At 35.1% G+C, this 23,310-nt stretch overlaps 1 protein-coding gene and 2 long non-coding RNA genes across 6 annotated transcripts in view; 2 read left to right on the forward strand and 1 right to left on the reverse strand.

The window, feature by feature from the left end:
* LOC123870582 lies at positions 1-13,407 on the reverse strand. Its single transcript, XR_006797107.1, has 3 exons — positions 13,394-13,407; positions 10,389-10,391; positions 1-72 (listed from the first exon to the last, which is right to left on the reverse strand). It is a non-coding gene; the product is annotated as an uncharacterized LOC123870582 (long non-coding RNA).
* LOC123870565 (thymosin beta) overlaps positions 910-23,310 on the forward strand; it is a 27,190-nt gene continuing 4,789 nt past the window's right edge. For all 4 annotated transcript variants that reach the window (XM_045913930.1, XM_045913932.1, XM_045913931.1 and 1 more), the window contains exons 1-2: positions 910-1,056; positions 22,874-23,029. In XM_045913930.1, coding sequence (XP_045769886.1) covers positions 22,885-23,029 — 145 coding nt within the window. In that variant the 5' untranslated portion in view covers positions 910-1,056; positions 22,874-22,884. The remainder of the gene's footprint in view (positions 1,057-22,873; positions 23,030-23,310) is intronic.
* The window catches only part of LOC123870577, a 16,761-nt gene continuing 5,044 nt past the window's right edge, over positions 11,594-23,310 (forward strand). Inside the window, exons 1-2 of the long non-coding RNA XR_006797102.1 lie at positions 11,594-11,605; positions 15,779-15,783. This is a non-coding gene — a long non-coding RNA (uncharacterized LOC123870577). The remainder of the gene's footprint in view (positions 11,606-15,778; positions 15,784-23,310) is intronic.

Genomic DNA, 23,310 nt, shown 5'->3' on the forward strand with positions numbered 1-23,310 from the left:
CGCAACAGTGCAACACCTCCAGGTAGGCCACTCAGCTTGTGTTGAGACGTCGGGCTCCTCAGACACAAACCTCTGTGGCGATTGGTCACTAGCCACAGCCAACCATATCCCCGAAGAGAAATTACTAGCCATGACGCACCCAAAAGGGAAGCAGCACCCAGGCACATTGGGGGGTTACCTGGCCGGCACCCCAAGTGGATAATATTATATCACCTGCTTTGACGATGAAATAAACCATCGTTAGGTAGCCTGCATGCCTGAGAATTCTCCATAATGTTCTCAAAGGTGTGTGAAGTCTGCCAATCTGAAAAGACACGTCCGTGCTCAATAGTGAACTGGCGATGGGTTGATGATGATGATAAGTAATCAAAATAGCAAGCTACTACTTACCTACCTAGGTATTTGCACAGAACGTATACCGTTATAGGTAGGTATAGCAAGTTGTACTGACGTGTGGTACTGACAACGGGTAGGTACATAGGTTAATGTTAGGTAAGTAGTAAGTTAACTAAATAACATAGTTTCGATTTATCACTCAATTGATGATGATGAATGATTATGAGACAATGAATTTAAAACTTCCGATTTTTGTAACCGTCGTCATAATAACAACAGTAGGTAGCTTTCTACAATAATAATAATATCCACAATATCATTATCGTTCTACAGCTACTAATAGCGTTTTGTTTTTCAATACATCGTTACGGATTATGAATGAATCATCGAGGACGAAACATACGTGATACGATACGACACAAAGATCGCTATGTGACATGTGTACAGCCTCGAAAAACTTATTATTGAAAACATTCAAAAATTACCTCTAAACCATCAACAATAAAGGTCATTTAAGTTAAAGCCGTTTAAGTTATTATGCCGCTTGTACACACCGCCCGCCACCCCCGACTTTTATCGGTCGCACTCGCATACAACTTCTGTCTGTTGAACCTCCACTACGCTTGACGACGACACCCACACAAGTTCAGACAGTCGCATTTTGCCGGACGAGCACAGTGAACGTGTTTTATTAAACCCCTACGACACCAAATAATTTAGGTGAGTGATTCATTTTAATTATTAAATTATCCTCCTGTTTTAGCGTTTTCCTTAGCCTGATGATTCATTTAAAAAAAAGTTGCATTATTAAATTTATAGTCTGTAATTTTGTGTTTGAAATTCAAATGGATTTTGAATTTCGAATTCGTGCAAAAGTACAGTTGCGTGGAAAAATATTACATAGAAAAGAAAATATTTATTTTGTACATAAAGGATTAAAACGAAAAGTTTTGATTGATATCGCTCTAAATTGATTGTTTTATGCCATAACGGCACTTCGCCGGTAGTCGGTACGGGTGGGAGCGGTTGCATGACTTCATCTACGTATACGGCTTTATACCATCTGCCGCATACAATAAGCGAAAAATTCTTTTTGTTTCGTCGTGTTCGTTCGTATGCAGTATCGATAATCGTATCAATGCATTCTTTGCCGTATGAGTAAGAGAATAATCGACCGTGGCTCCATTACTTTAAGGCAAACCAGATTTTATGCATTAAGATGTCGTTTACTTATTACCAACATTTAACTTTTTTTTCCAATTGGTATTTACTGGTTCTTGCATTCCTTAATAATTTATTATAATTACGTAATAATAATTATAATTACATTACGCACAGTCGGTAAGATAAATGATTGTTAATTTGTCATGAGGACTTTCAGGGGTATACGTACTAGGGGAGATATTTTAAGTGCGTTCATAAATAATAATAACTCCCACATTTCTGGTTCTAAAATGACAAAATGATGATTACTTCTTTTTCCCTGCGTGCAAAGAGACTGAATAAAAAAAATACATATAACCGTATCTTCATGGTTCGTTTACCATCGAGCGAATTTATGCTAATAAATACAATTACTGCAAGTCGCTAACGCGGTCGTTCAACTTAAAAGCTCTCTGAATTTAATAAATAGGAGATTATTTAAGTAGATTTTTAAATTAGAACTTTGGTTTTAGCTTTTTTATTATTTATTTTAAGACAGGTAAAGGTTACCCATACAGCCTTAGCAGTTGTAAAATTAAAGTAAAATGTTATTTTTGAAATTCAAATAACTAAAGGCGCACTCACATTCAAGGACCCTTCTCGTACAAGGACATGTCTAATGTTAACGAACCCAATCTCTGTCGCTATAAATAGAATTCTGACTCCAACCACATGGTTGACACATCCAATAGCCGTTTATTGTTAACAAAACAATTAAATAGGTTTAAACAGCCTTGAATATTTTAAGGGCTCAAAACATTTAATTTCGTCTAAAATTAACATTATTTTGGGAAGATTTCGGCCGAACTGAATTTTTAAGTTCAATGGTTGTTGTTCATACTATTGCCTGGTAGAGACGATTTACTAAATATGTATTTAATTATTGGGACATTTTTCTATAAGTTAACACGAAATATAATTGTATTTCGTGTATACAGAAACACATCAACTTAAATACCTAATTGTGGAGTTCTACGGGTGCGGTGACTGATTTGACTTATCGATTTAAATCTTCAATCATTTCCTAATTTAGAAATAGGAACTTTTCTAACTTTCTAGTTTTAAATAAACACTCTTCGCCACATTATTTAATGGTTCGTATGAGGTCAAAATATAGAAACTGATTTGAGGTGTGGAATTTTATAGCACTACCGAACCAGGTTCCAGATTTTCCAAATTCTATTTTCATTACCATCAACTAAAACCAACGTCAAGCGTAGCGTAATAGAACCACATCTTTTGATATAAATTGTTTGACTAATACCTACGTATGAAGTTTTGAATATATTATTTACATGCGGTTTGATGAGCATAGTTGTTGTGTTGACTTTTGACATACAATATGGTTCATATACAAACCACAATGAAGGAACAATTACAAAAGAGTTAAACCGGTTAGGATGTCATGTCTACTTTCGCCGGCTTTCACGCGTCATAGCGCCTTAACGCCAATCTTTCACGAAATCTATAATTGGTAATTGCCTCAATTACAACGTCGCGACTGCGGTATTGCGCATAAAAAAACATGAAACATCAGGGGTTCGCACTTCGCAGATGTTTTTTAACCTTCAAAGTTTAAGGTTATACATTGAATTCATACGAAAATATGAATTTAGAGTAATCCATCTATTATTGTAAATGCGCCTGCCTGTCTACTAGCTTTTCACAGCCACCCGCTTAACCGATTTTGACGGAACTTGAAACAGATGCATAGTTTGCGTCCCGGGGGACATAGACTACTTTTTAACTAGAAAAACTAAAAAAACCCTAGTTGAAAATTCGAAGTACTTACGGGATTTTTAGAATTCTAAATCCATGTGAATGAAGTCATGAATATTTCGGGATTGTTTTTGTTTCGTCAGGCAAAAATTACTGAAATATCAGACGTTTGCACAAATTGCAGAATGTATTAACTACAAGCAATTTCGTTTCAATTTTATTTTGAACTAGCCGATGCCCGCGACTTCGCCCGCGTGGACTTAGGTTTTTCGAAATCCCGTGGTAACTCATTGATTTTCCGGGATAAAAAGTAGCCTATGTGCTAATCCAGGATATTATCTATCTCCATTCCAAATTTCAGCCAAATCCGTCCAGTGGTTTTTGCGTGAAGGAGTAACAAACATACACACACACACACACACACACACACATACAAACTTTCGTCTTTATAATATTAGTGTGACGACGATGTTGATTCAATATTGTATGAATCACTACTTCAGAGAATCAGAGAATATAAATTGTCCAAATGGACATATTTCTTACTTACAGGACAGCTAAAATGGAAATCAACTTTGACAATATTTGTGTACCTACCTAATCAAGAACTCACTCCAAAAATGATATTTTTCTTTATTTGAAGCAGTTAATCAAATTGGATGAAGTTTGAATAGACGAATTAGAGACTTGAGAATATTTTCTTTCGATTAAAGTACTATTCAATGTTAATCGAACGCGTTGTCTCTCAAAAATCAGTTTTCATAAAATTACATTCAAATTCTAAAAATTAAAGAACCAGCATTGAAATATAAATATAAATTATTTACTATGTAAAATTGTAATTTTAATAGGCACATACCTAAAATGGGCCTACGAAGTATTTAATGAATGGAATATTTTCCTCGTAAATATTTTAATGATTGATTTTGATGATGAATTAATCATTACCTTAGCTATAATTTGTAACAAAACCATCGTTTGATCAGTCAACTGTAAGCGATGTTTTTTTAAATACATAAGGCTGTATTAGGTACTAAAGTCTATGTAGTCGTGTTATGTATTACAATATCAGATAGGACATGAATGGTAATGTTTACTCAGACGGACACTAGCGTAAGAGTGAGAGAGAAAACGAGCGAATTATTTCATTAGTGTGAGAGAGAGGGAGGAACTTCCCGAATATGCGAATCGATTGCCGGGGACCAAACAACCCCCAATACCTAAACCTAAAGGCTTCTAAAGGGTACTTGTCTGCAGGGAAGTTATTCGCATTAGCACGTGATTCAAAAGAGAAAGCGAAATTCCACGTTACAATTTAACGTTTAAATGCACGTTTCAGTATCGAAGCGTATGATGAAACAGGAAAATTAGCTATACTCGTAAGTACGAGTATTATTATTCATACAAATTAATATTTTAATGTTTGTGTTGTTGTATTAATAAACATTCGGATATCTTTTAATGGAATTGATTAATGTGTATTAAAGGATATTATGACTGTTCAAATATTATTGTGCTATAGTCTGGTTTATTTTTCGTCTAAACGTTAATTCAACAAATAACTCACAATTTTAAAAACAATATATGTATAACATATTTTGAGCTTACCTACCTATAGTAATTTTAAACAGAATACTTTTAAATAATTATAGCGAGCTGTCTTAATACTCTGTCATACATATTATAATATTATGTATTGTTATAATATTATTAAATATGCTACATACATACTGCATAATGCCGTCATAATATCTCTTAGTATACGAAAAGTATAACTGCATAAGTACCTATCTTCTCCATTATTTTCTATATTTTTAGTTTTTTTATGGCATATAATATACTGTTATTGACATTGTATGTTGTATAATTATATCTTGTAGCTTTGATGACAGGTACTATAATTATTTATTAATATTTCATTCATATACTATATAGTTGACAATCGGAAACTGCTCATACAAAGAGCTTATATTATTTGACTTACATCTGTATTTTTGTAGACCCATAGTCCACAGATAAACATTTCATTAAATTTGAAATATATAAAGATATTTACGTACTGCAGATACAATAAATTATCTCAATGTCCTACCGATAGCGCCCTAGGTACCCTACGTCTGTTCCTCGATCAATAAGCGGGGGATCTGCTCCGCCATGTTTAGAGGTTGAAATAATAATAAGGGTGAACTATACAACCCTTCGACGCAACATTAATTGATGGGAAAACAGAAGAGAATAAAAATACCTTTATATCAGGTGTAGATAATAATAATATATAGTATTTTAAAACAACTGAAATTGTGATTAATTCTGATTATACATAATATGTATATGCATAATTCTTATTTTTATCACGTTTAACCTAAAAATCAAATATCATGTATTTGACTTTGAAACACATAATAAATTTTTTAAAAATACAACATTAGATAGAGTTTGGAAGCATTGTACGAGACGTAGGTACCCACTGTGCTTTGATTGAAATCGGTTTAGTAGAATCTGAGTTACATTATTATCACCAACTCATCGCGTACACACGAAACACAAAAACACATAATTACTCTGAAAAGTTAGAAGTGCGTTTCCAGGATCGAACCCCGGGCCTCCCGACTAGTAGGCCGACGTCTCAACCGCTAAGCTATCACTGCTAGAAAAAGATCTTCAGAAAATCTCATAATATCTTCGGAAAATCAATTCGTGCCAAGTTGGTGTGAGGTAGATAGTTTTAAATAAGTTTATCAAATGTATCCCACTTCTGATGCTGGTTTTATAAAAAACGCCTGTCAGTAAATTTTTACTATTGACAACAAATTGGGAATTTCAGATATTGTATGGAATTGGAGCTACATCTTTGATTTCAGTGTTAACAGCCGAATTGACTTTAACTACAAAATACAAATACATACATATTAAATTACTTAGGTAGGTACCTACTTAAATAACTTTTCGGCAACTAAACGCAGAACAATAGGAAAGTCATTAACTTCAAAATTCCAAGATAAGATATATATAATAATTTATGCTGCAAACTATGTTAACTGTTCTTATTCTTTGATAATTTAATTAATATAACAAAGATTTGGAGGACTAGAAAAAATATAAGAAACGCAACAGCGACCATCCGTGATGCTTATGCTCTTGAAATCTCTTAATTGCAACAAACTTGACGCTCCATAAAATTTGAAACGTAAGTTTTGATGTTACGTTCTACCGTCGGCGGGGTCAATGACATTGTGACGTTTACATTTTTTAAATTGTACAGTCATCGATTTCAACGAATCTTCTTCCTAAGTTATGTTTATTCAAATGTATAAATTGGCTGTATTAAAACCACTGGAGAAGCTCTGACTAATTTTACGACTTTAATATTAATAGTAAGTATCTACCAATTTAGCTCCCACAAATTTAGTCTAAATTATATATTGACGGGACATAATAAAATATTAAACAATTTATAAACAGGTTTAGAATAACTGACAGATAGATACATTTTCACATTTATAATTAATTAGTATTGAAGTATGGATATTTTTTGGTTTAAAACATGCCTCAAAAGAAATCATGTTTAATACTTAATTATTTTTCTCACGCCCGCGCCATCAAATTGATATAAGGATTTTTATATTTATCTAAAAAGGAAAATATTTATTTATTTCATCTAAATGACCACGTAAAAAAATTCCACCTTATAATTTTTAGAACCAATCACGTTACATTATATTGATAGTTCCTATGTAAGTTTCCGAAGGTATGTGAGTATCGGAGAATGCAGATTGAACGCTAACTGCATGTAAATCGTGTGACATCGCAATATGCGCCCGCCTCAGCTTTGCCACGGAGTCTATTACACGCGACGCGGCTCCGAGACAATCGCTGCCATTGTCTTCGTGCGTTATTGTCCGATTACACGCCTGATAAACCTATCCTGCCTGATACCTAACTGCCTACGAAATGAAATAACCATTTAACATCCGTTAAAAATAAAAGAAGCTGATTGATATCTTTACTTACATTTCAAATGGCAGGTGGAATTATTTTGTAAACTTATTTTATTATTGTATTTTACTATACAGATCTGACTTTCGTAAGCGCTTTTGTAAGTCTAAATCGAAGAATAAATAAAATAACAAATAAAGAAATAACGGAAATTGTCACATAAGTTGCGTCAGACTTGTGGTTAAGACCTCCGCGATCTCCTATTTGGAGGTCGGGTTGGAGGGTCCGATCGCGGACTTCTGACTCTCTGTTGTGTGCATTTTAAGCAATTAAGTATCACTTGCTTTAGGGTGGAAGCGACGGGCCTGCCCGCGAAATTCTAATTTAATTTGGTTTTTCGCAAATTGTGAACTAATACGACAACGTAGGCTTATGGTATTTTAATTGCGACAATGGCTGTATCATCCTCACAGGTTTATATAAAAATCTTTACTTGAAAGGCTCCAGTTTAAGAAATTAATTCTAGTATCGACTATTCTCACAAATTAGTTGATACTAGAACTGAAAAAATGATGTTTCCATGTTAATAAATTTTTAGAAATTCACGCGGGGCTGACAGGGAATAGGCTAGTCAACCTATAAAGTAATGCTCAAATCGTTAAATGGGCCATCTTTTATTTTAGCGATCTTATTTTCCAAACACTTTCTCATGCGATTGTACTTCACGTAAGTAAGTTCAAAGAATCACTTTGGACTTCGTCTGTGTCGGTGTTAGCTGGCGGGCGTGCTCTGCCTTTTTGGAGTGTTTTTTTTATTAAAACTGACTGGAAAGCGCTCTAAAGGGGCGCCGCGCGTATGTCGGCGGGCGCCGGCGCAGACGGAGTCCATACTTGTATAAATTCAATAACTTGAAAATATCACAAACTTGACATTGGCTAATCAGAGTAAAGCCAGATTTAAAGAAAAAAAGTATCACTTTTTTATGATTAGCTACACACTTGATCCATGCACTTGATGCATATTTTTAAAAATCGAACTTCTTAGTAATCAGTCTTTTTTAATGTATTTTTTTAACTCTACCTGTACAGCTCTAGATTTTAGCTTTCGTTTACTGTTTTATTATTGTCTAAGCGGTCAAACTATTAAAGGAAGCTGCTTTTAAAATTACAGACTTTTAATTAATATAAGATGGTCAATTTTTGTACCTATCTACTGAATCGATGTGTACATGACATGAGCTACCTATTGTCCGATTAGTGGCCAGATAAGGCCGCCTACACACGACAAGCGATAGCCAGCACTTACCATCAGCGGAAGTCATTATGGCGTCGTATATTTTTATGACTTCCTCCGTGTGAAAATGAACGATTATTTTGTAATTATATTTTAAAGATGTAAGGACTTATTTATTAACATTACCCATTTGTAGTAGCTACCAATACATCTACCTACTTATTTTAAAGCAGATTTTTAACCAACTTGATAAAACTGGTCAAGTGCGAGTCGAACTCGCAAGCGAAGGGTTCCGACTTCCGTACAAGAACTACAAGATGTGTAGGATTTTTTTTTAAATATGGCGGCCATTTACAGACGCACGGACAGACAGCAGATAGCTAAAGGGTCCCTTGGTACGCAACTCTTAAAACTTACATCCACGTGGACGAAGTTGTGGGCATCATTTAGTTCTTAAGTTAAGTTGCAGCTTTGCAAAAATAAAAGAGCGCGAAATTCTAAACATAGTGTTGAAAAGTCAAACAAAACATCGGTCTGTGTGTCCGTAATGTTATTTATAGCGACTGGCGCGAGCGCAAGGCGAGAAATAGCGCATCCGTCATGGAACTTATTGCACGCCTACGTGCGCTGGAAATCTAGATCATTTAGATATTCTAGATGTTATTTAAAAAGTATTTTAGTTTTTTAGGGTTCCGCACCTCAAAAGGACAAAAACAACACTTCAAAATCACTTTGTTGTCTGTATGTCACTCGAGTCTGTCAAGAAAAGGGAATCAAAAACTTATAGGGGAAGTACCTTCCTACCTAGAATTATGTTTGCCAAGTAGATAGATCTTATTGGTAGTGCAAGTAAAGAAAAAAATCTAAAAAAATCGAAATCTATGGTTACGTAACAAAAAAATTAAAATGTATTCACGAAAAAATAATTAGTTTACTAAATCATATGTAGATGGTGCTGTCCGTCATTAACTTGCAGTGTTGCACATAAGAGTGTTGTATCTTGCACATTCTGTAATCAACTCTCTAGTTTCTACCCATTAAGATTCATGAGATACAGCCCGCTGACAGACAGACAGACGGACGTATGGACAGTGGAGGCTTAGTAATACATTCCGTTGGCACTCTTTGGGTAGGTACGGAACCCTAATAACTGTTTTGAACCACGAACTTTCATGTTTCTGATCTCATTTCGCCCTTTGTTACCTTATAATTAATTATTTATTATTCTTTTGTTTGATTTGTCTTTGTTATCAGAGGTGGTACAAAAGTTTATTGTCGGACAAACAAAATTTGTGTGTTTGCGCAACACTCAGTATTATCTAAATCCAACAATACAAGTCCGTCTCAAATATACTAGGGATCAGCCATAGTTATCATAATAGATCATTCTGTACCACAGTAGGTGTATGAATTTTTGAACTAGATATGACTTATCTTTGGGCTTATTTAAAATAAAAACATTAGCATATGTTTACGTCAAGAATTTGATTCAAAATATTTTTCGGATAATTGATAATTTACTATATCAGGAAGACAGTCAAAATTATTTACGATACATCAATTTCGATATATTTTGTGGATGCAAAATTTACTAGACAAGTGTAAATTAAAAATTTATAACACCCCCGACAAGTGAAGGTTACGGTAACTAGAAAAGAGCTGATAACTTTCAAACGTTTGAACCGATTTTCTTGGATTATTATAGCTAAGAACACTCTCGATCAAGCCACCTTTCAAACAAAAAAACTAAATTAAAATCGGTTCATTGGTTTAGGAGCTACGATGCCACAGACAGATACACAGATACACACGTCAAACTTATAACACCCCTCTTTTTGGGTCAGGGGTTAAAAACCATACCTTTGATGGACAAATCAATGTATAGAAATCGTATATAAATGCTAATCTCATCTGAACGCGTCGCGCATCGAAGGTCGGCTTCAGATGGCATACAAAGCGACCTACTTCGCTCATTGCAGCCATTTATGGTGAAAAGCCGTGCTTCGTTTGTGTACTAGCCTTTAAACATCTCGGAACAAGGCTGTCTCACAAGCATCTACAGATGTTCTGATAAGTTGCCTGCCGATACGTTTCAACTTAGATTATGGTTTTGCCACGAAAGTTGTTGTATATTTTTTGATTCGAGTGGAACAATCTTCATAGATATTATCAGACGAATATTGCAGATAGGTAGACCTATAGATAGTACCAACGGGAGTAAGTATATAAAAAAGTTCAAAATGGCCGCCATGCTCATTAAAAAAAAAATCTAAAAGAACCTTGGTCAGTGTCATATCATGTACAGGGCCTAGCGAGACGGCATCTTATTTAATGGAATTTCATTGATTAAAATCCTCCTCCATTCCCCACTCACAACTTTCTGGAATTACACTTAAATATTGGTACTAATATTGTGTATATCATAGTTTTAGGATAACAGTTCACTAAGTGGAGCGGAGTGGAATGGATTGGAGGTGTGTTCTATTGTAGCGAAGCGGATCAGAGATCCAATTATTACAATTGGAATTAATAGATGACGTGAAAATTTTGTCTCATTCTCTCTTACTTTGGCTATGTTAGTTTTATTTGCTGATAAATTTCAACTACTAGGCTAGAGTTTAAAATTCTGTTGGTCAGTCGACTTATCAAGTTCTCAGCCCAACTTTAAAACTGTCTATTATTACGAGTATATATTACAAGCTAGGAACGTGTCACTGAAACCGACGTTGGCACGTATCTAGATGCTTTACATCCCAGAACAAGGCTGTTTTATGGCAATCGTATGTCACGAAGCACGATCTTCTGGAATGCACCGTATTTATAGATGGCAAGGTCGTCCGTGATTCTGCGTATATCTTCTTGAAATGGCGGAATCTTGTTTTGGATTTCAATCGCGATAAATAGTGGAATTTTGATATCGCTCGATACTTTATCGGTGGTGATAAATGAACTCAAGTCTTCTTCGGACAACCAGCTTTAGTAGCATATGAAACATTAGGTTCAATTTTATGATCTCCTGTAGTGATCTTTTTAACGGTTTAATTAATCTTGAATGAGAATAAAGCCACACCCGATTCTCATTTTTTCTCATCCTGCCACTTTTCGTCACCCTCCTTAAATTACGCGTTTATGTTTTCTATCCATCACACTAATATTATAAAAGCGAAAGTTTGTATGTGTGTGTGTGTGTGTGTGTGTATGTTTGTTACTCCTTCACGCAAAAACTACTGGACGGATTGGGCTAAAATTTAGAATGGAGATAGATTATAACCTGGATTAGCACATAGGCTACTTTTTATCCCGGAAAATCAAAGAGTTCCCACGGGAATTTTAAAAAACCTACATCCACGCGAACGGAGTCGCGGGTATCAGCTAGTTTAATATAAATACAGGTGGTATAATTATTATTAAACCCTTCTGATTCTGAGAGGAGACCAGTACTCAGTAGTTGGCCAGCGATGGGTTGAGACTTGAGATGATGATTCTTCTTCCAAAATACCTAATATTTTAGTAAACTAAAATGTTCTTTAACGTCGACTTTGTAACACACACTAATTTATCTGCGAAATGAGTTTGGTAATTTACTCCAAGAATATGCGTCGTTTTGGAGATCTCAAACTATTTTGGTAATGGCGTCGGTAAATTATGTATTACTTATTTGCGTTTTCCCATTTATTTCTAGGTCATTATTTGTGTTAAAGTTAGTCTTAAATAAATCTTTTACGACTCTTTACAAGATTTATAGGAGCTATTTGTCTTCCAAATAAGACCTTTTCGAAGTTTGTCACGAATAATTTTTTACGTAGTCTTTCCTTTCTCTGTGGAGCAATGTAATCATTTATTTTAATGGCTATAAGAAAGATATTAGATAGGAATAAAGAGATGTCTTAAAAATAATATAGATACTTACAAAGATAATGTAAAAATGTGATGGACTTATAAATCCATCTGGGTTTGAAAGTCGCTATAAAAATTCTGTTATCTTTTAAATAATTATGTAGGTTGGTGTGTGTTTTGGTTCTACTGGATCAGGAAAAAGTCTTGTTTTACTTTCACATAGTATAGGGGTTCAAAGAAATTTCTTTTTTTTTTTGTTAAAAGGGAAACTGGAAACTACACTTTCAGACGCAAATCTTGCTCTGCCTCAAACAGAATGAAAAATAGAATAAATAGGTATTTTTGAAATGACAATGGTATGTGACCCTTCTCATTCTGAGAAGAGACCCGTGCTCAATAGGGAGCTGGTGATGGGTTAAAGATGAAAATGATGATGAATTTTCGTTATGAGAAAATGATAATGAGGAAAAAAATCAAAATTAATCACTTAATTATATTATTTCATGTACCTAGTTCAACTTAGAATCTCTCATATTATTATGCTACGTCTGAGGCTTTAGCACGCAAACTTTAGTTTGTTATCAGACTTCAACAAGATAAAGTTGAAAACTAAAACCCAACTGCAATCGTCTTAATGGACGCTGAAATATTATAGTGAAATAGTTTTTTTTTGTCACTGGATATATTTTAATGTTTTAGTACATTTATATTTATGAACTCAGAATTTTCTCCTCTTTCATTTGACATCCTACTCGATACAATAGCAAAAAAAAAATTTTTTTGGAGACCCCCACTTTTTTGATGTAACATCTGTTAGATCAATTTTTTCGTAAAAAATGTAGCCTATGCCACTAAGCACCTTTACGACGAATCAATTGACACCTCATCCATCAAAATCGCCCCAGTAGTTTAGGCGCTAGGGAGGATACAAACATACATACACACATAAATACATACATAGACTGCTGAAATCATAACCCTTACTTTTGGCTTTGCCGCAGTTGGGTAAAAAAGGAGAAGGTTCTCTATTCGACTGTATGTTTTTTAACTACGCTAAAGAAGCCTATAATTTTTAAGATCTAGAATGTCTTGTAAACCATCGCCATTCACGTTGAAAAGCATTAGAAACTGTAATGAAATGAATAGGTGTTGTAAATCAGTAAAACGGTACCTACGCGTAAGTGGCGGCGGCGGCTGTGGCTAGCGATACGCTTACGGTGAAATTTTAATAACCTTAACTTTCTACAGTCTGCCTTTGGCACAGACATCAGACGTTGTAGGGACGCAGTTGGAAAACTTTATTGAAGAACATACAGTACAATTTTATTATTTTATACTACTCTTCGCCAAGCTTCAGTGGAAACGTACCCTAAAGGTATTTATTTCTATTACTTTCAGTGAGGCTTTCACGATTTTATTTTACCTATCGATACATAAGTAAAGTAGTGTGCCACCAAATACAATATTTGGCAAGTATTTAAACTTAAAGAGAAGAAATAAATCACTTTCAATTACACATTATTTTTATTGGTAGGTATTAATTATTCTTTTAATGCCACTATTGTTTATTGCATAAAAAGTTCTCACTCACCAGTCGCCATTTTAATTCTGTGTCAGCTGCACCCACATGCACCTAACCTAATCGAAGGGGGTAGTCATTCATCCAAGGGTTCAGGGTTCAGCTTTAAAATAAGGACTAAAATCGTACTTTTAACTTGACAGTTGGCATATAGAGTTAAAATGGCGAGAGAGTTCTCATTTTGTACTGACTACACCCGCAGCTGTAAATGTTTGTTGTACAGGCAGAACGTAGTAATTTAATGAACGAATGAATGAATGAATATACTTTTATTGTACACCACAAAATTAGTACAGAAAACTTGTGCTTTAACTCTTTGATACAGGCCAGTTATAACTAACCAACACATTTTTCAATAGAAAATTCATCCTTATTATTATTTTAATCCCCACAAACCATTAAAAAAAAGATCTTTTTTAATTAATCCTTGCAATCATCCCTCTTAGTAATTTGATAGCCTTAAAAGATAAAGAGCACTTGAGTACCAAAAAAATACAGCCCTCTTATAAACTTGTTAGGTTTTAAAGACAGCCAAAATAAAATAAGAAACCTAATTTATTCTCCACACGCAAGGGGAGTAATTTTATATGCTAGCAACCCTACAGCTCCCGTGTGACCGTGACTCATGTCTAAAGGTTGCCAGGCTTTAAAATACAAAAACCGGAGATGATCTTTTTTTATCCATAATCTTTTTTTTTAACAGGCAGACATACCTTTTTAAAACAAACCATATCGTTTTAAAAACAACAACATATCTTTTTGAAAAAAAAAACGATAGTTACAACTTTTATACCTACTTAATTAAATACCAGCCCTATCTTGGCTTCGCTCGAGTGGAATTTTGGAAAATAGGTCAGGTGCTGGATTTTCAAAAAATGCCGATACGCGTATAAAGTACCTCTGTAATTCTTCACTTTAACGTATGACAGACTTTATATACACATGCTCTATTCCTGTTTTATTCCTTGAGAGTAGAATTTTCAAAAATCCTACCTTAATGAGAGCTTAAACCTCAAAAAATAAGTTTATTGAATTTTTGATTCAATTTGGTTTTGCGTCAACGTTCTACACCAAATACCAAAATTTCAGGTTTGTGACTCATTTCGCCTACGAGCTAGACCTGTAACACATTGACAGACAGACAGACAGGCAGACAGACGGCAGAGTTACATTAATGAGATTCCATTATACCTTTTCGGTACGGAACCCGAAAAATCACATGATATCCGGCAAAAGCCGGCAGCCTGGCAATCCTGCTACGTCACAGCGGCGCGGTTCAGTGCACGTTTCCCCCTCTCAGACGGGACGTAATTTCGCTACTATCGATCACAAGTTTTTTTTGTCCCTTGAAACGCGATTCACGAATTTATTGTATACCTAATGTACAGCTATGTCGTATGGGGCATGGGCTATGTATACATTAATGGAACTATGACTGAGATATCGATTTTCCAGCTGAATATAGTATAGTTACTAGGTTAGTTATGAAAAGGGGAACCTGAGAAGAGAGTCATCCTCGATGTGTTAAATATAAATTTTTCCACTTAGGTACCTACCTAATATATATTAAGTACCTATAATGATCGAAGATTACAGTTTAACACGAATAACACGTACTACATACCTACTATAATATTAATTCTAAGCCAAAAACTCAGGCTAAAAATATGATATGCCTAAGAGCTTAATATATAAACTTATTGTTTTCAAAGTAGGTAGGTACGTACATGACTCTTTACTAAGTAGGTAAATAGTTATTTTACTGCTTATAATAAGCTCCGACTAAAGACACATTAAAGGTAGGTGCCTAGGTACATACTGCTGTTTAGGTAAGTAGAGGTACCACCTACCTGTTATTCCCAGGTTCTTATACTATTCTAGTATTCATTAGTAAAATTAACTTAAAATTACAAACCTGTTTGGATTTATAGCGAGAAGTAGTTTAGACTTGGGAATAGAATATTTTATATGTCGAAAATTATTTCAATTAAACACAGTGTTGCCAGTAAAAGAAAGATATATCGCCTATTTTTTTTCTTAAAACTGTATTTTCGGCTCTGGCTTTTTCACGCTTCTTTCTCCACATTTTTTTAAAATTGGTCATGAATTAATGATTTTGTGAAAACGCTTGCTCAAAATGAATTATCAAAGATAGCGGTTATGTGTGTTGCACTTTAACATCTTCAATGGCGCGGCGTCAAATACTACGTAACCGCAAGAATTTCAATACAACTCCCGTCTTTAGTTTGTTTATAGTAGCTAAGTAAAAACATTTATAGCAGACAACGAGTTTAATCTTCGCTGTACATAAGCATATCGGCCTGACTAATGAGTCATGAAGCATTAAAAAGTGACTCAACTACAAGCACCCTTTTGTTTGACTTATCAAAGCAGTCTTATACAAGTATTAAAGCTTTATAGATGTTCCAACAAGCTGGCTGCTTAGTCAGAAGATTCACTACCAACATACAGACTTCTAACTGTTCATAATCATAATATTATGAACTGGGTTTCAATAAAGGTAATAAATCGAGAGATAAGTCGTTGCCAAAGTCGAAGTAATCGAGTTCGTAGCCGCCAATTCAACTCGGTTGTGCAGCGTATAGGAAGTTTCGAGATGTCTTCTCGTTTCTAAATTCCTCAGTGTACGAAGACCAGAATCTTCGAACAGTGCGCGGTGCCAGTAATGACATATGGTTCAAAGACATGGTGGCTATTTATAGGCCTCATAAGAAAGTTCAGAGTTACTCAGCGGGCGATGGAGATAGCTATGCTTGAAGTTTCTCTATGTGATCAAATTAAAAATTAGGAGAACCTGAGTAACCGACATAGCTACACGGGTTGCGAAGCTGAAGTGGCAATGACTCAATGAGCCAATGAATTAGAAAAAACGAAAGATGTTGGTACTTGGTCCCAACTCACAAGATTAGAATAACGATCTCGCACCAGAAACCGCAGCGTTGAAAGACTTAGGTTGAAATCTATAGAGCGCACTCCTGACTTTAAGACTTAAGACTTAAGATTCAGTTAAAACGAGAAAGATTTATGCCAGCGGTATAATGTTGTCTCGTTTTAACAGTGTCTTAAGTCTGAGCTAAGTCAAAGTGGGCTCTATAGATCTCTGCCTTAGGTAGAGTTTATTATAAGAATACTGAAATAACACTCTTTTGCGTTGCGCAGTCGTTTAATAAGACTAGAATAACTAATAAACCAACCTACCGAACTGAATACAGTCTGCTGCCAACCTAAATTGGAGTGGTTGGCAGTTGGCGCGTCTGTAGATGCTCCACAAGCAATAACGTTCAACTTTTCCAGCCACCATATGGTCGGTTAAGGCGTGCGTGTTGTGATATGTTTTTTATCGTAATATTTTTAAAGCCGGTCGTACTTGTCCTTCTCGTTCGTATCGTTACCGTAAAAGGAGGTGGAAAGGAGCCATGACACGACAGAACCCGTTAAACACAACTAAATTACTGCACAATAGCTCACTTGATTTTATTTGGGCAAGGATCAACAGATAGAATCTACCAAGGAACATATGGTATCTACATACAAAGGAGTTTTAATTATGCATTGTTAGTTCATTAGGCTGTTTAAAGATCATACTTTGCATTATTTACAATAAATGTTAATCCTATGTTCTACCCATTATATGGTTCTACCTTTCCCGGAGATTTGATATCTCTAGTTCTACCACAGTCTTAGAATAACCACCCGACCACAGTGTTTATGATAATTTGACGCCATTTTGATTTTCAGCTTCTTGTACATTCGAAATTCAAAAATTTCCAAGAGTCGAATGATGAGTCCACGAATAACCCTATAGTTATAAATAAACTACCTCTGTGCAAATAACTTTCAAATGGTTCAAAATAGGATTTAATTTCGACAGTCCGATAAGTCAAGTGCGAGTCGAACTCGCACACGAAGGGTTCCGCACCATTACAAGAAATCTCAAACCAGCAAGTTAATGACGGACAGTCCATCTTGATGTGGTTTAATGGCTTTAGTAAACTAATTAGTAGGTACCTACTTCGTGAACACATTTTAATTTGTTTTTGTGATGTAACCAAACAAATTCACGGTTTTCGGATTTTCGCTTTACTGGTGCTATAACACACTGATACTTAGAATCATAATATACTCATGAAATAGGCCTGTTCGGGTTTAGGTTTTGATTCCTCAGAATTGAGACACGACAGACAGACAACGAAGTGACTTTATAAGGGTTCCTTTTTTCTCTAGAGATCCGAAACCTTGAAACCAAACAACCCTGATAATTAACAAATACGTATGTAGAAGACATGTAACTCCCACCGTCAAAAGGTATATATTTTAATTATCATAAAAATGATTCAACTTGCAACTGGTTACGCAAGTTCCATCTTATCGCATACCGCTATACTGGCGACAGAGCACTGGCATTTCGAGTTTCATAACAACTTTTTACTTTTGAAATGGCGCAAAAATCTTTTTGGCGCCACCGATTATTCAATTTCGCACTTTTTAATGTAGCCGATTTTTTTTTCTAAATCCCGTGGGAACCGTTTGATGTTTCGGCATAAACTATTTTGTGCGGCATCAGGTTTATTAGCGCTGGGCTGCAATCAGACCTGCTGGCAAGTAATGATGCAGCCTAAGATTGAGTGCGCTTGCCTAGATGCCTAATCACTCTTGACTTGAACGTACGGGAAAACTGATGCCGGAAGGGCGTGATGTGGGCCTGACCGTAACAATAGGCAGATCTGGTATGTTATGACCACGGACCACTGGTCTTATCGTTGTATCTTGGAACTTGAAGTACCTAATAGATCATGGACGCGACTTTATCCGCGTGGATTTAGGATTTTAAAAACCCCGTAAGAACTCTTCGATTTTTCGGGACTAAAAGTAGCCTATTCTTTCCCTGGGATGCGAGCTATATCTGAACCTTTCGATGGGCCATAAACGGCTAGCAGACATACAGATAGCCAAACAGACTTTCGCATTTTTTAATAAGTATAATTCAAAAAACTGATTTCTGACGCACCATTTTAACTTTATGTGGCAAATATCATATCAAAAGTACGATTTTAGGAACCCATTGGTGAACCGTACTTTTGACATGAAAGTTGACCCATAGAGTTAAAATGGCGTGTGAGAAGTCCTTTTATACGGACTATATTCTGAATTTGTTATTTTAATGTCAATCACCCATTATCGGCCGCATCTTCAAGTTGAAGCAATAATTTAAAAGCGGACGCGTTTAGTGCATTCTGTCAATTTTAATTAGGTTTCGTGATTTATGTGACAATAAATAATGTTCTTATGACGCATCGTGATAACTTTATGTGATTTAAGAACACTCTCATTCATAATGATATGGTTTTAAAGAACGTTGAATTTTAATTGAATCATTGTCTGATGGGAGGCTTCAGACAACAAAGTGATCCTATAAGGGTTATTTTTCCTTTTGAGGTACGGAACCCTAAAAATAAGCTGTTGAACGTCTTAATTTATAGAGACTAAGAAACTTTAAATTATTAAACGGATGCTATTGTAAAAATCTGAATAGTTTATTCAAACACTGCTTCGTGATATTAAAAAAAATCTAGAAAAGGCTTTAATGGCCAGCAGTTTTTAAAAAGCTTTATGTTTAAAACAGAAGAGTCGAATGCTCATTTTGCGTTTCAGTTTTTACATTGCTCCGTCCATGGTATGGTCTAGGGTTGATACCTTTTTAGAGCAAACAATGTTAAAAAACACAACACTGCCTGTCGAAAATCGAAGTAAAAAGTAAAAAAACAACTGAAAAACAACATTTGAAATGGCACCATACACGCCGCAATGTTTTTTTTTTTTTTTTTTTCAAAAAATGTAGCCAGTGTCACTCTGGATTGATAATATGTGCAAGGATTCTTACGGACGCATCTAAATCTATTCAGTCATTTGGAAGTTATGGTGGACTAAAAAATCTCATCCCTGAAAACATTTAACTAGGAAGGTACCTAAATAACTTTTTTTTTGACTTTTTTTTTATAAAGTTGTAATATTGCTGCAATCTCAATGAGAATATTTTTCATATTCCTTTAAAAAAACTCATAGATGGCACTGTTCATGCTCTTTCAAGGAGCAAGGTAGGTAGATGCTACTTTTTATCCCGAAAAGTTAAAGAGCTCTCACAGGATTTTTGAAATCCTAAATCAACGCGAAGTCATCAGCTAGTTTTTTTACAACCCTAGACACAGGTACGAATAAAACGTTGAATAGGCGATTATTTTGTAAAACCCACCCCGCCGAGACTTCCTTCCAGACAAAAGATTGTTTCCCCGCCAACCGGATGTATACTCATTTGGTATACAGTGCATCAGTGCCAACAATGACCGGCCAAATCTGTATTCGTGTCGTCTCTCATATATTATGCGCAAATACCGTCTGCTGGACCTTTGACTGCCGTGTGCGCAGATACCAATTTAATATCATACCAAAGATATTTAGTTAAGTATTTACTAAGACATTAAGAACCTGAGAGGTTATAAAACTCCTTTCGTGGTAGTTATTTAAATTACTTTTTGTAACTCTAATAGTTTTCTAATTACTTATTTAAAAAAAAAAAACTTCGACCTTATAATGATATAAAATTTAATAAATATCGTAAAGTTTGAAAGGATTTTCATTCTAATTTTCTCGTGTGGTAATTTTCTGTAAAAAATTTACCGAAATAAATGAAACACAAATGTGACTCTTTTCTTTATACGGTTCTAGGTTCCAGTTTTATGTTGAACAAAGACGAATAGATTCAAAAAACACTTGTGCTATTTTTTAAATTTCGAATTTTAACGGCAAACACTAAGCAAACAAAGGGTGAAGCACCTCTCTTGTGCCTGTACCTAGCATAGACAAATAGCCATGTTAAGGGTGAATGCACACTGGTGAATATTTGGATTGTCTTTTTCTTTACCAAAATAATGTTGCCGTTAGACAAGTCTAGTTTTTTAGAGTTCCGTACCTTAAAAGGAAAATGCAACCCTTATAGGATCACTTTGTTGTCTGTCTGTCGTGTCTCTCGAGAAAACCTATAGAGTCCTTCCCATTTACCTAGAATCTTTAAAGGCCGGTAGGTAAGACATATAGCGCAAATAAAGGAAAAAATCCGTAAACCGTGAATTTGTGGTTACATTATCAAAAAAAAATTAAAACGTGTTCACGATAGAATTAATTTATTAAAATATATATAGATGGCGCAGTCAGTCATTAACTTGCAGTTTTCTACATAAAAGTATTAGGTATATCTTGTACAAGGTGTGGAACCCTTCGTGTGCGAGTCTGACTCACACTTGACTGGTTTTTTTTCAATTGTAAAGCAACACTTAATCGCGCCAAACCGGTAAATGTGAGGCATATTTTTGTCGGTCACGTAATGTGTTGCTAATAAGTATGGAAAGAAGTTTGTTATGTAGGTAGCTAGCTGTATGAGTCAGGTAACGACGCGACGATCGGAGTTAACCGGTACTGTTAGCAAAAACAATCTTTTTTCCAGTTTAGCGGTAATAATCTACTCTGCTATAGAAATAAGACGTGTTTTAGTTAGCTAGTCAAGTTTTATATTGGATACCTACTAGTTACTTAAACTTTTACTTTTTTTACATGTTGTACCTATTGTACAGTCTGGTAGTGTTGGTAGTATTTAAAAAACTGTAAATTTAAGTAGCTATCTATGTACCTACTCGTTGACGGTTTGAACTTTGAAGATAGATGTTTCTTAGGCATCGATGTTCTTAGAGCGTTTGTGCATTAATTCGTATTCGTTTTCGTAAAAATACGACCCTTACTTTTACGTCAAAAATCCGTCGGATTTTAAATATGGATAGTCGTTTTTACGATTGGGTGGGTTATTTATCAACATCTTGGACTGGTTAAACAATCTACTGACTACTGTAAGTAACTGGGTGGGTAACCTTACTTTGGTGACATAATAATAATTAGTCGCGTAAGTGTAAGATTATGAATAAGTAAAAAATTCTTCTTTTTTGACCGACTTAAAAAAGAAGAGGTTGTCAATGCGTTGCATATTTTTTTGAGGTCAAAAATTATTATCTACTAGGTTTGCAGTTGCTTCGCCCCCGAATGAAAGCACCCAATGTAAACACAGATAAATTCGTCTTAAATCATTAAGTTAATGTGTTTACAACTACAAGTTTGTATTAGTCAGATAACGTTCGACCGAACCTTGCTATGAACTTGATGACTAAACCATTTCTTTATGTGGAAGCGAAAACAAAATGGCCATTAAGATTTTAACTATACAGGGTGTAATCGAACATTTTTTTTTTTTTTTTTGTATAAAATGGTTTAAACTCTTTGATTTTGTTTGGTAGCCGGTAGGGGACGTATACCTAACTGTAGCATTGATTAAATAATTAATAGTTATTAGATTTATTTGTATTTCAAACTTTTGCTTTTTTATAATTCAAAAAACAATTTTTTTTATAACTCCTCAAAAAACAGAAATCCATAGTTGTAGTAACTATGGATTTCTGCTTTTATAATATATATAAAAAATATTTAAAATGTGAAAGTGTACCTGTCTGTCTTTATACTTACATATCTGTCTGTTTGTTACCTTTCATGGCTCACCCATTTAACCGATTTCGATGAAATCTGGTATAGAGATGGTAGCTTGCACCTCGGAGTCGGAAAGAGGCTACTTTTTATATCCCGGAAAATCAAAAAGTTCCCAGAGAGACTTTTAGAAATTCACGATCGTGGATGAAGTCGCGTGAATCATCTAGCGAACAATAAGGAAACTAAAATTTCTACGAAATTATTAGTCTGTATATCTTTTCTTTTTCTGGTCAATTTCTTGAATAGGGTGTGCCGCTATTAGTAATTCATATCTTTGGACGTGCTGAGTCATTTCATGAATGATCTCAGTTTGTTCCATTTATGAACTTTTAGACCGCATTTTAAGTCTGAGCAGAACTGAAATCCATGGACGGTGGTAATTATGGAAATAAAGAGAAACTCAATAGTATATTTGCTTGTCCTCAGATCTCTACACAATGGCCTGCTCAGTGAGTGACTCGCCCTCCCTGAAGGACCTGCCCAAGGTCGCCACGGACCTCAAGAGCCAGCTCGAGGCCTTCAACCCTAGCTGTCTGCGTGACGTCGACACCAACGAGAAGATCGTCCTGCCTTCCGCGGAAGGTAAATCTAAAATTATAGAGATGTAAAATTTGTAAGTTTGTTTGTAGGTAATCTCTGGAACTACTGGACTGATTTTGAAAATTCTTTGAGCAGTAGAAAGCTACATCTTCCCTGAGTAACATAGGCTATATTTTATTTTCAAAAAATTTAAAGGTCTCTACGAAAATTGTAATAAGCTGCCCGTGCGAAGCCGGGGCGGGTCGTTAGTTTTCTATATTCTGCTGTCCTTTTTTGACTAAAAAGCCGTTACCTGCAAAAATATTTTTGTCAAATCTCTTTTA

The sequence above is a fragment of the Maniola jurtina genome, chromosome 12, assembly GCF_905333055.1.
Source record: "Maniola jurtina chromosome 12, ilManJurt1.1, whole genome shotgun sequence".
Classification (NCBI taxonomy): Eukaryota; Metazoa; Arthropoda; class Insecta; order Lepidoptera; family Nymphalidae; genus Maniola; species Maniola jurtina.